The following is an 11,153-nucleotide window of genomic DNA, read 5'->3' as shown; positions in this document are numbered from 1 at the left end:
ATCACATATCTAGTATGTACTCTTGTTGGAATCACTTGTTAACGACGTCCTTTCTCTTACGCTAGCTTTTTTTTCTCATATTTCAATCGATTCATAATAACAAGCTAGACTCATATAATGTGATGGTTCACCAAGATAGGATCTATATAACCCTAATATTTGGAGGGGCCAGCTATACACGCGTCATCCCCAATTTAATTCCACATAAGTCTTCAAAGGTCCCTTTGAGGATTCGTCAAATAGCCGTTTCAAGGTTAAGATGTCTTTTCAAATGGTTGTTTTTAGCAAACGACCATTTAAAAGGTAGGATGTCAAATCATAACCCTACTTGGCATATTCGAGCTTGAGAGTGACGTAGGGATAGCAAGAACTATTTGGAACATGAAGAACTTTAGTGATTATTTTACTTTTGTTGAATTTAATTGACATTTTGATGATTTTAGTTTTCCTTGAATATGGTTAAACACACTACCTGAAAATTTGAATCTGGGGTGGTTAGAATCCAATACAAACATCTGAAAGAAAATTAACCCAGAAAAAAACTGTGTCCACAACTGTATGCATCAATATATGGATATCAATTTTACATATGTATATGAAAGAAAACACAAACCACAAACCACTATATATCTTAAATCCTCCATCATTGTATCCCTAAAGCTTGAATCCGTCGAATTAGTGACAAAGACAACATATTCCTTTCTTTCCATTCGTCCACACTCTCTTTTTGCCCTTCTCCAGTTAACCATCGATCATTACCATCGAGTATACTCACAATCGTCGCCATCGGGGGTCTCAAATTCGGGTTCGATTGCGTGCACGCCATCGCTAACCTCACCAACCTCCCTAACTCCTTCAGATCATACACACCGTCCAATCTCGGATCCACAAGTTCCTCATAATTCCCTTTCCGAGACTCGAACTCATGAACCTTTTTCACCAACAACACCTCGGGCCGCCGAAAATCCACTGCCATTCGCCCAGTCACCACTTCCAACACCACTACCCCGAAACTATAAACATCTGCCATCGGTGTCGCTTCCCCGAGTTCCATATATTCGGGAGCCATATACCCGAATATTCCGCGTACACAAACCTTTTTATCTATTACCACGTGATGACTGCGCTCGTTTCGGGTTAAAAACTCCGCTAGCGCGAACGAACCGAGCCGAGGATTCATCTCGGGGTCGATGTATATTGCGGATGATGTTATGTTTCTATGGATAACTTGTTCTTCCCATTCTTCATGTAGGTATCGAATCGCGCATGCGAGTGATTTGACAATGTTGTATCGGTGGTTCCATTCTAGAATGTTTGGTTTATTATGGTTGTGATGAAGGAGTTGGCCTAGGAGACGGTTAGCCGAGTAGTCGTAGACCACGAGCATTTCGCCTTGCTCGGTGCACCACCCGCGGAGCTGGATGAGGTTGCGGTGGCGGAGCCGGCCTAAGTTGGAGAGCTCGTTTGCGAAACGGAGGCGTAGGGCGGGGCATGTTTTCATGCCGAGGCGTTTTACTATGATGTCGTGGTTGTCAAGAACGCCGTAGTAAGCGGTTCCGAAATCCACCTCGGATAATCGGTTGGAATCGGAGAAGTTTTCGGTGGCGGAAATGATTTCCTTGTAGGTTATTTCGCGTGGCGGTTCGACCATTAGGAATGGGTTTATGTGGCGTCGGCTCGGTTTTGTGGTGGCAGGCGCACCGCCACTAATGTCGTTGTGTTCTTGTGCGGTTATGTACAAGCTTTCTTCGTTGGCGGTGGCGTAGGCGGTTGAGCTACTCGAAGCGATTCCAAAGGAAGTGGTGATGGTGGTGGTGGTAGCAGCAGTGATGGTTCCAGTGGTGGTGGAGGTGGTGGTTCGGGTTACGATTACGTAAGGAGGGTGGGATTTGAATGAAGGAAGATCGGGGAGGGTGGTACCGATACCACCCGAAAGTGCTTCAACGATCCACCTCATGGTGGGTCGGGTTTGCGGGTTGTGGAGCGTGCATAGTAACCCGAGATGTATCAAATGTTCCATTTCTTGAATGTGGTAAGACCCGTCGGGCAACCGGCTATCCGCAGCTTGCAAAACCATCTTTTCATCGGATAATTTTCTAAACCTGGCATTAAGAATTTAAAAGAACTGAAAAACATGTATAGATGAATAATAGATATAATTATATTAATACAATCGTCTTCAAATTTGTATGTCCCCTACTTATTAAACCTAACCAAAAGGCTTCAAATAAGTTTAAAAGCTTTGAATTGTAAAACTCTGTAGGTGAATAAATGAATAATATCTTAATTACATATACTTATATATTAATACAATCATTTTCAAATATCTCTCCTACTTATTAAACCTAACCTTTCGACTTCAAAATAGCTTTGAACTGAAAAACTGTGTAGGTGAATAATGTTAGATTTACATATAATTATATTAAATATTAATACAATCATTTTCAAATATCTCTCCAACATACTAAATCTAACCGAAAGATTTCAAAATAACTTTGAAAAACTTTGAACTGTGTAGGTGAATAATATCTTATTATCTTAATTACATTATATTAACACAATCATTTTCAAATATCTCTCCTGCTTGTTAAACCTAACCGAAAGACTTCAAAATAACTTTGAAAAACTGTATAAATGAATAATATTTTATTTATGCCTAAATATAATAATGAAATCGTATGCAAATGTATCTATTACCTATCAACTAGAATAATCTGGTCGTCGGGTAGTGTAAGATCAACTGCTCGTCTTCCCGAAGCAATTTCCAGCAAAACAATTCCAAAACTAAAAACATCTGATTTCGCAGTGGCCGTGGCTTTCTTTTGGAAGCTCTCAGGCGGTAAATACCCAATCGTGCCGCCAATACTAGTAGTGTCCGCCAACCGGAGCGAGTTGTCACTCATGGAAGATGTTCTCGTTTCATACCCGAGTTCATGTTCCATCCACCGAGCCAACCCGAAATCACCAAGCCTCGCATTAAAACTCGAATCGAGCATCACATTACTCGTTTTAATATCTCGGTGTATGATCTGAGCCTCTAGTTGTTCATGCAGGTAAAACAAAGCCGCCGCGAGCCCTTTTACTATTTTCATCCTCCTGTCCCAGCTAAGCGGCGGCGCGGGCGCGTTTTCTTTGTTTCCCACCCGGCGGAAAAGTAACCGGTCAAGACTACGGTTTGGCATGTAGTCATAAACTAATAACAATTGATCATTATGAACACACCATCCACGCAGCGGTACGAGGTTGCGGTGGCGGAGGTGGGCAACCGCAACCAGTTCCGCTGCAAAACTTTTCTCAAAACGGTCCCCGTTTTCTGTCAAACATTTGACGGCAGCCAGAGAGCCGTCACTCGGCAGGACGGCTTTGTACACTCTCCCAAAGCCGCCACTGCCAAGTATCTGGTCATGGCTAAAGCCTTTGGTGGCTATGTAAAGCTCAGAGTATGTGAATGTTTTGGGGCTGTGGGCTCCAATACTCGTTTCTTTTGCGAATTGTATGCCGTCGGTGTCGTGGAAGACCGCGGCGGATTGTTTTATGCAGGTGCCGCAAAACCGGATGTCTCGTTTGGCGTTTAAGAATTTGTGGAGGGTATTTCTTAGGATATCATGGAGGTTAATGCCGCATGATCTTTGCTTAGATGGTGGTGGTGGTGGTGATGGTGGTAGTTTGATTTGGTGTGTGTCATCGTCGTTGGATGGTAAGACAAAGCAGAAATGGTGGAGGTGCATGGTGATGGTGATGGTGATGGTGATGGTGGTGGAGAGTGGTGGTGATGGAGAAGATTCAAGTGGATAAATAGGTGAATATAAAGGGGACCTTCCTTATGTTGTTGCCAACTATCAACATAAATGTCAGTGATAATTACATAGTTGGTCCTCTTATAATTTTGAATGTACCTTTTCAAGAATGTTATATTTAGTTTTTATGGTAACTAATATTCGTTTCTCATTTAGTATTTCTTTTTACAAATGAGTATTGTACCTTGATGTTATGGACTGTTTTTTCATCGAAAAGCATAGAGCCCTATACTAACCGCTGCATTAGCCCCGAAGGTATCTGCCATGCACATCAATACTAAATGTATACTACACCTAACCTCTCTGGTAATCCTCGTCCACTCCATCCTTGCACAGACTTAATATGATACGCGTCTAGTGTGGGTGTGTAAATTTCATTAAGAATAATGGATTTGATTAAAATAAAATTTAGAAGCAGTATAATCAAATTTGGGGATAAACCCATGTTAATCTACATCAATATAATCTAAAAGAGTAAACTAAAGTTAACGCTAGCATTTTTTTATTGGATCATCTATTTCACATAAGGAGCTTAATATAACATATTGAGGAATATGATTATATGATTCATCTGCTTTGCCGTCATTATGAACGACTTTCCATGTTGCTTAACAAAACAATCACAATTGAGTTATTCTTGAAGATAGCGATTGCCATGTGAATTAGTCGTTTTGCAAAAAGAAAAAAAGCAACAAAAAAAATCGACCCTAGTTAGTGTTAGTATAAGAATCAAAAAGGTTAAATGTTGACAAACAAGGAAGTCTAAACCAATAATTTTAGAAGATAATGACAAAACCGTAATACAGATATACTATAGGGACAACTGGTGTAACTTCATTTTTAAATGATAAATTGAAAATGAAATACAGGTGAAGCGGTCACTTACCCGCCTTGACTTTTGATAAGAGTTGGGGCCGTAGGCCTAACTGAAGTTATATTTAGAGTGGGCCAACGCAATAATTCAAAAATAGTAAATTACTTATTTTTAATAACTGACGACTTTATTGTATTTTAGCTTATTGTACTTTTCAAATTTAGAGAGTTTCGATTTCTATTCTGGTCATACTATGTTTTCTTAACCAGGCACACACTGCTTTAGAGTTTGGATTGGGCATTCCTCCGGAAAATCATACCGTCGATTGTCACTTGATAGTCGTTGTGGCACAACAAGAGCAGAACTCTCTTGCATAACACACAGTAGCACGAACCTGGGTGGGCTCAGGATTCGAACTGACAACCTTTGCAGTTTGCACAAGGCCTAACTCAAATCCTTTATTATGAACACGATACCAAGGCAAACCCATGGAAATACCCCTTTATGAAAGAAAAAAGACACTATGTAACTTTATTGCATTGGAAAAGACTATACTATAACTATGTTATGGACCTCCCTATTTAGTTTTAGTAAATTATTTCAACGCAAGGGTTCATATTTGTTCTATTATGTTGGTAATAATGGAACAATTTTGTTCGTAGGAACAAAGAGAAACAGATTTATTCTATACTCGATAAATACTAATACGCAATGGGGAAGTGAATGCCATTTTCTATGAGCGAATGTGCCCATACTTGTTCATCATTAGAGGACACTATTCGTAATAATTTTCCCTTTTTTTCTTGCTTTCTTTATAAAATTTTCATAAATGATGAATAAAATCTTATGAATTGAATAAAATCTGATTAGGATAAAGTACAATATTATAAAAAAAAAGAAAGGCTTTGTTACGTTTCCACATCAAAGTAAAATATAGTAATTAGTTCTTTTTTATTTCATTTAATGCCTATTGGTGTCCCAAAAGTACCTTTTCGAAGTCCTGGAGAGGAAGATGCATCTTGGCTTGACATATAGTGCAACTTGTCAGATATATTTGGTCATATGGGATTTCCCCGTTTTCTCCATAATCGAGATATCCTCTGTTTCGCCCACGAAAGATTCATTTCATCATCAAAAATTTGGAGCGTGAAGTGCAATTAGATCCGTTTTGGGGGGATTCGGATTACTATTATCAATTAGAAGAATTTATGGTTGTCTTAGTTGGACTACTACATTGAAGTATCCAGGCTCCGTTAAAAAAGACCAAGTGGTAATATATCTATTTCTATTTTATTTTATATCATAAAGTATTCCTTTTTTTAAAGAAAATTTTTTTTCAAACTATTACGTTAATCAATTGAGTAATATGCATGAATCCGTCAACCTTTTTTACGGAATGCATGAATTGAAAAAAAGGGGGGGATAACAAAAAGAAGTGGTAATGGGAACATTTGTACTATATGTGCAAATCAAAATCGGACGGATCTTTACCTGGAATAGAGCATAAACCTAAAATGATTAAAGAGGCCCATTTAAGAACAAGAAAATGACATCGTGATTTGGATTGGATCTCGATGAAACAATCCATCAATGAGAAGTTAATTGGATAAGTTTAAATTCTAATTTACTTGAATATAATATTGAATACCAGAAAACTATATGAATGTTGTATTTATTAACTTAACACGCGCGGATATACCTAATCTATATTTCCGTCTTCTCTATTCTTTTATTGCCCTCCAGTCCTGTCGTCAATTGATATTCAAATATTTCTTCTTAGAGCGTCTTGATTTGACCCCATAAGTGGGACCACCACCCAATAGCATGTTGCCGCCTAGAGAAGCTCCTAATTGTTTCAGAGCAATTAGAAAGAGATTCTTTAACCAGAAAGAATCTCTATCAATAAACCTGCCAAAGAACCGAACCATAGAGTACTTAGTACCGGTGCCACGGAAAGATATGTTTTTAGATTTTGCATTGAAAAACCTCCTTCATTTTTTCATTTTATTGTAATCAATAAGATAATACTTATTTAAATGTACAATGATCTAGTAAAAAAGATTTACTTTTTGTTAAATACAGAAAAAAGGTCCTTTTCTTCTCCAATATTCCCCAAAAAGACTCAGTTATTTTTCCTTGGGGTTTCGTTCCATATTTCATATAGATAGAAGTCTTTTGCTATTATTATATGTTAAATGAGACCAAAAAGATGAAATGAAAAGAAAAATTCTAGATTTTAATAGAGGAGATAACGATGTGGAAAACAAGACAGGAATTCTCTACAATGACACTGTAGACCAATGGAAGGGATGTAGCGCAGCTTGGTAGCGCGTTTGTTTTGGGTACAAAATGTCACGGGTTCAAATCCTGTCATCCATACCTATTACTACTCCTTTGAGCAGTAATGAGGTATTTTTTAAGATCAACTCACAATGGACATATCATATAGAATCTTTCATTCTTATGACACTATATAGTAGGCATACAATGACACTATATAGTATGCATACAAGATGTATTGGGGCCAATTCTTTTCTTTTTTCTTTACAGTATTCTCTTTTATGATAAGAAAGCGCTCTTAGTTCAGTTCGGTAGAACGCGGGTCTCCAAAACCCGATGTTGTAGGTTCAAATCCTATAGAGCGTGATTCGGATCTTCTTCAAGTGGGCCGATTCAGTAGCATGGGCTGCAATAAGGGCTCGGTGTCATTATGTTAATAAAAAATGGCTCGGTGGTATGTTAACAAATTGGTCCACTACAGAAACGAGACTTCATAAGTTTAGAGACTTGAGAACCGAACAAAAAACAGGGGGACTCAACCGTCTTCCAAAAAGAGATGCAGTTATGTTGAAAAGACAATTATCTCATTTGCAAACATATCTGGGCGGGATTAAATATATGACAGGGCTACCCGATATTGTAATCATCGTTGATCACCATGAAGAATATACGGCCCTTCAAGAATGTATCACATTGGGAATTCCAACAATTTGTTTAATCGATACAAATTGTGACCCCGATCTCCCAGATATTTCGATTCCAGTGAATGATGACGCTATATCTTTAGTCCGATTAATTCTTAACAAATTAGTATTTGCAATTTGTGAAGGCCGTTCTGGCTATATAAGAAATCTGTGATTAATAATAAGATAAATAACTTATTTCATTTCGAAACCTTCATAGATTTATCGAATCGGTTAATATTTCTGAATCTCAAAAAAGAGATAAAAATAACAAGGAATAGAATTTGATTAGTTGATATTCAAAATATACGATTCAAGTAGTCAAGTCAAGAAAGAGATGGTTGAATCAAAATAATTTTGTTTAAAGTTCTATTTTTTTTTTCAGAGGGCAAGATGAATGTTCGATCATGTTCCATCAACACACTAAATGGGTTATACGATCTATCCGGTGTGGAAGTAGGCCAACATTTTTATTGGAAAATTGGGGGTTTCCAAGTCCATGGCCAAGTACTTATTACTTCTTGGGTTGTAATTGCTATCTTATTAAGTTCAGCCACTTTAGCCGTTCGGAATCCACAAACCATTCCGACCGGCGGTCAAAATTTCTTCGAATATGTCCTTGAATTTATTCGAGATGTGAGTAAAACTCAAATTGGAGAAGAATATGGTCATTGGGTTCCTTTTATTGGAACTATGTTTCTATTTATTTTTGTTTCTAATTGGTCCGGCGCCCTTTTACCTTGGAAACTCATACAATTACCTCATGGGGAGTTAGCCGCACCCACGAATGATATAAATACTACTGTTGCTTTGGCTTTACTCACGTCAGTGGCATATTTCTATGTGGGTCTTACCAAAAAAGGATTAGGTTATTTCGGGAAATATATTCAACCAACAACAATTCTTTTACCTATTAACATTTTAGAAGATTTCACAAAGCCCTTATCACTTAGTTTTCGACATTTCGGAAATATATTAGCCGATGAATTAGTAGTGGTTGTTCTTGTTTCTTTAGTACCTTCAGTGGTTCCTATCCCCGTCATGTTCCTTGGATTATTTACAAGTGGTATTCAAGCTCTTATTTTTGCAACTTTAGCGGCGGCTTATAAGGTGAATCCATGGAGGGCCACCATTGATTTTTTTTTTACCTAATGCAATGTGTGCGTGGCTAAAAAAATTGACTTAGGGAATGAAAAGATACAACTACACTATATACGATCAGAGTAATAGAAAAAAGATTACAACATTGATATTGATATTAGAGTAGAGAATTGAAAAAAGGGGGGAAAGAGATCTCAAAGATCTTTTTCCTAAAATTTATGTTTGGTCCATTTATATCATAATCATACATTCCCCTCAATGAATATTCGGTTTATATTGGTCATCGAATCCGAATATTCACTATTCGGAGTCGTAATTTGACGAAGAAGTCTTGTGGTATTATCACGTATTATTTAATATTATTAAAAAAAGGATGTTCTATAGAATGATTCCCCTTTTCAATTCATTTTATTCACCGATTGACCAAACAAAAATATTAATAAATAATAAATTGTATGAACCTAGATCAATCAAATCAATTTCTATGCAACGATTCGGCCCAATCAATTTATCCATTGATTATCTTATCAATTTAGGTTGCAGGATAATGATAAAAATGACAAATGAAGGGGGAAGGGAAAGGATAATTGATAAAAAACGGGGTTCATAAAAGGTTCATAGAGGGTAGGTCGAACTAAGTATATGGAATTGAATGGCTATAAGTTAACCCTTGTCAAGGGTAAGACACATCCTTATCAAATTGAATTGAAAGAGTTGGTTTACATTGTGGAAAAAAGACATGTATATGTGATATTAGATATTGACTAGTTATATACGAGCTAAAGATATATCTAATTTTCCCTACTAATCGAATTTGAATGTAGATGGGGATTCTATAGAAGTCCTTCTGTCTCATCTGTGACTGTGAGTTGAATGAATAAACGGATTAAGTTAATCAAAAAATCAAAGAATTCAAAGAGCGATTCGGGACAAAAAAAACGGAAAAACTAAAGTTGTATGGATTCACAAATAATTTATCTAGAGAAACTAAAAAAGAGATATCAACGTAATTTTGATATGGGCTGCAAACATTCATTTCGACTTTGTGATCATGAGACATATAATTATCACTATAAATAAGAACCCTTATTGAACGCTTATTCTTATTAAGCGTTCAATAAGAATAAAAAATGAAGTAGCATGGGCTGCAATAAGGGCTGATTCAGTAGCATGGGCTTAAAAACTAAGGGCTGATTCAGATATTTCTACATCTAGGATCCGACTTGTATCATGGATACTAATAGGAACTTAACGAGTATGGCAAAAAAAAGTTTGATTCAGAGGGAAAAGAAGAGGCAAAAATTGGAACAGAAATATCATTTGATTCGTCGATCCTCAAAAAAAGAAATAAGAAAAGTTCGATCGTTGAGTGACAAATGGGAAATTTATGGAAAGTTACAATCCCCGCCGCGGAATAGTGCACCTACACGACTTCATCGACGTTGTTTTTCAACTGGAAGGCCAATAGCTAACTACCGAAACTTTGGACTATCCGGACACATACTTCGTGAAATAGTTCATGCATGTTTGTTGCCAGGGGCGACAAGATCGAGTTGGTAAGGATTAAAATCTATCTTTATTTCATTTCTATGATCGATGATCATAGACGGCCTCTTTACCATTCTGTATAAATAGGCTATTCTATTTGTACAGAGGATTTCTAATCATCTTGTTATCCTATAATGAAAACAAAGGAAAAAGATAGGATAGAGAATCTGTTGAGAATTTTATCTGTACCCGAGGTATCTATTCGGTTTGTACTATAATACCTTGTTCTGTATCGCACTATGTATCATTTATAATCCCCAAAATCCTCTACCCTTAATTGAATTTAAATCAAATTTCAAATTGATAAATTCCAAAGCTATTTAGGGCTAAATAGATCTCACTACTTCTTATATCCCCTTATCTTTCAGGAATATATTTATGTACTTGCTCATGATCATGGTTTAAATGGATCGATTTTGTTGGAAAATGCAGGGTATGACAATAAATCCAGTAATATCCACCCAAATGTGACACAAATGGGATCCGAACTTGAGTCTCCGAAGCCAAGCCTCCTACCACTAGACTACAAACGGAGGATAAATAGTAAATTACTTATGCATTAAATAAGACAATATGTACGTATTAAATAAGAAAAAAAAATGCTATTTAGAAACATTGATTTATCTATATACGTTCTGTGGAAGAAGCCAAAATTGTTTTAGATATGATAGTTGCTTTAATTTTAAAGGATCACATAGTGTTAAAGTATCACATGTTCAAATCCACCTTTTATTTATTTTTTCTTTTTAACCCTTTTAAAGATAACATTTTCTATGTAACCCGGCTTTCCATGACCTTAATGGTTAACAGAGTATTTACAACACCCTATAAACTTACTGGTAGCATACACTCATAGTCACGGTTTAGAGAAAAAAATGAGCTAACTAAATAGTGGAAAGCCATTGGCATATGATGGAAGTTAGTATAGCT

General features: G+C 36.8%; 1 protein-coding gene and 1 non-coding gene across 2 annotated transcripts; one reads left to right on the top strand and one right to left on the bottom strand.

The window, feature by feature from the left end:
• Positions 1-574: 574 nt before the first annotated feature.
• On the bottom strand, positions 575-3,764 carry LOC143613198 (receptor like protein kinase S.2-like). The gene is made up of 2 exons (XM_077086976.1): positions 2,698-3,764; positions 575-2,102 (listed from the first exon to the last, which is right to left on the bottom strand). The coding sequence occupies exons 1-2, from the start codon at positions 3,726-3,728 to the stop codon at positions 644-646; spliced, it is 2,490 nt and encodes an 829-aa protein (XP_076943091.1). The 5' UTR covers positions 3,729-3,764; the 3' UTR covers positions 575-643.
• Positions 3,765-7,183: 3,419 nt separating this feature from the next.
• Positions 7,184-7,257, top strand: TRNAW-CCA (transfer RNA tryptophan (anticodon CCA)). The gene has a single exon. It is a non-coding gene; the product is annotated as a tRNA-Trp (tRNA).
• Positions 7,258-11,153: the final 3,896 nt, after the last annotated feature.

The sequence above is a fragment of the Bidens hawaiensis genome, unplaced genomic scaffold, assembly GCF_021521415.1.
Source record: "Bidens hawaiensis isolate Kalapana, Puna unplaced genomic scaffold, B.hawaiensis_p1.1 tig00036804_1, whole genome shotgun sequence".
NCBI lineage: Eukaryota > Viridiplantae > Streptophyta > Magnoliopsida > Asterales > Asteraceae > Bidens > Bidens hawaiensis.
The sequence above is the reverse complement of the archived record's forward strand: the minus strand, read 5'-3'. Positions and strand labels throughout refer to the sequence as shown.

Bases quoted from the DNA above. Each gene is read 5' to 3' on its own strand.
- LOC143613198 (XM_077086976.1), bottom strand. From the start codon at position 3,728: ATGCACCTCCACCATTTCTGCTTTGTCTTACCATCCAACGACGATGAC. The intron at 2,103-2,697 runs GTAATAGATACA...TCTTAATGCCAG, and splicing joins CAGATTATTCTAGTTGATAG to GTTTAGAAAATTATCCGATG.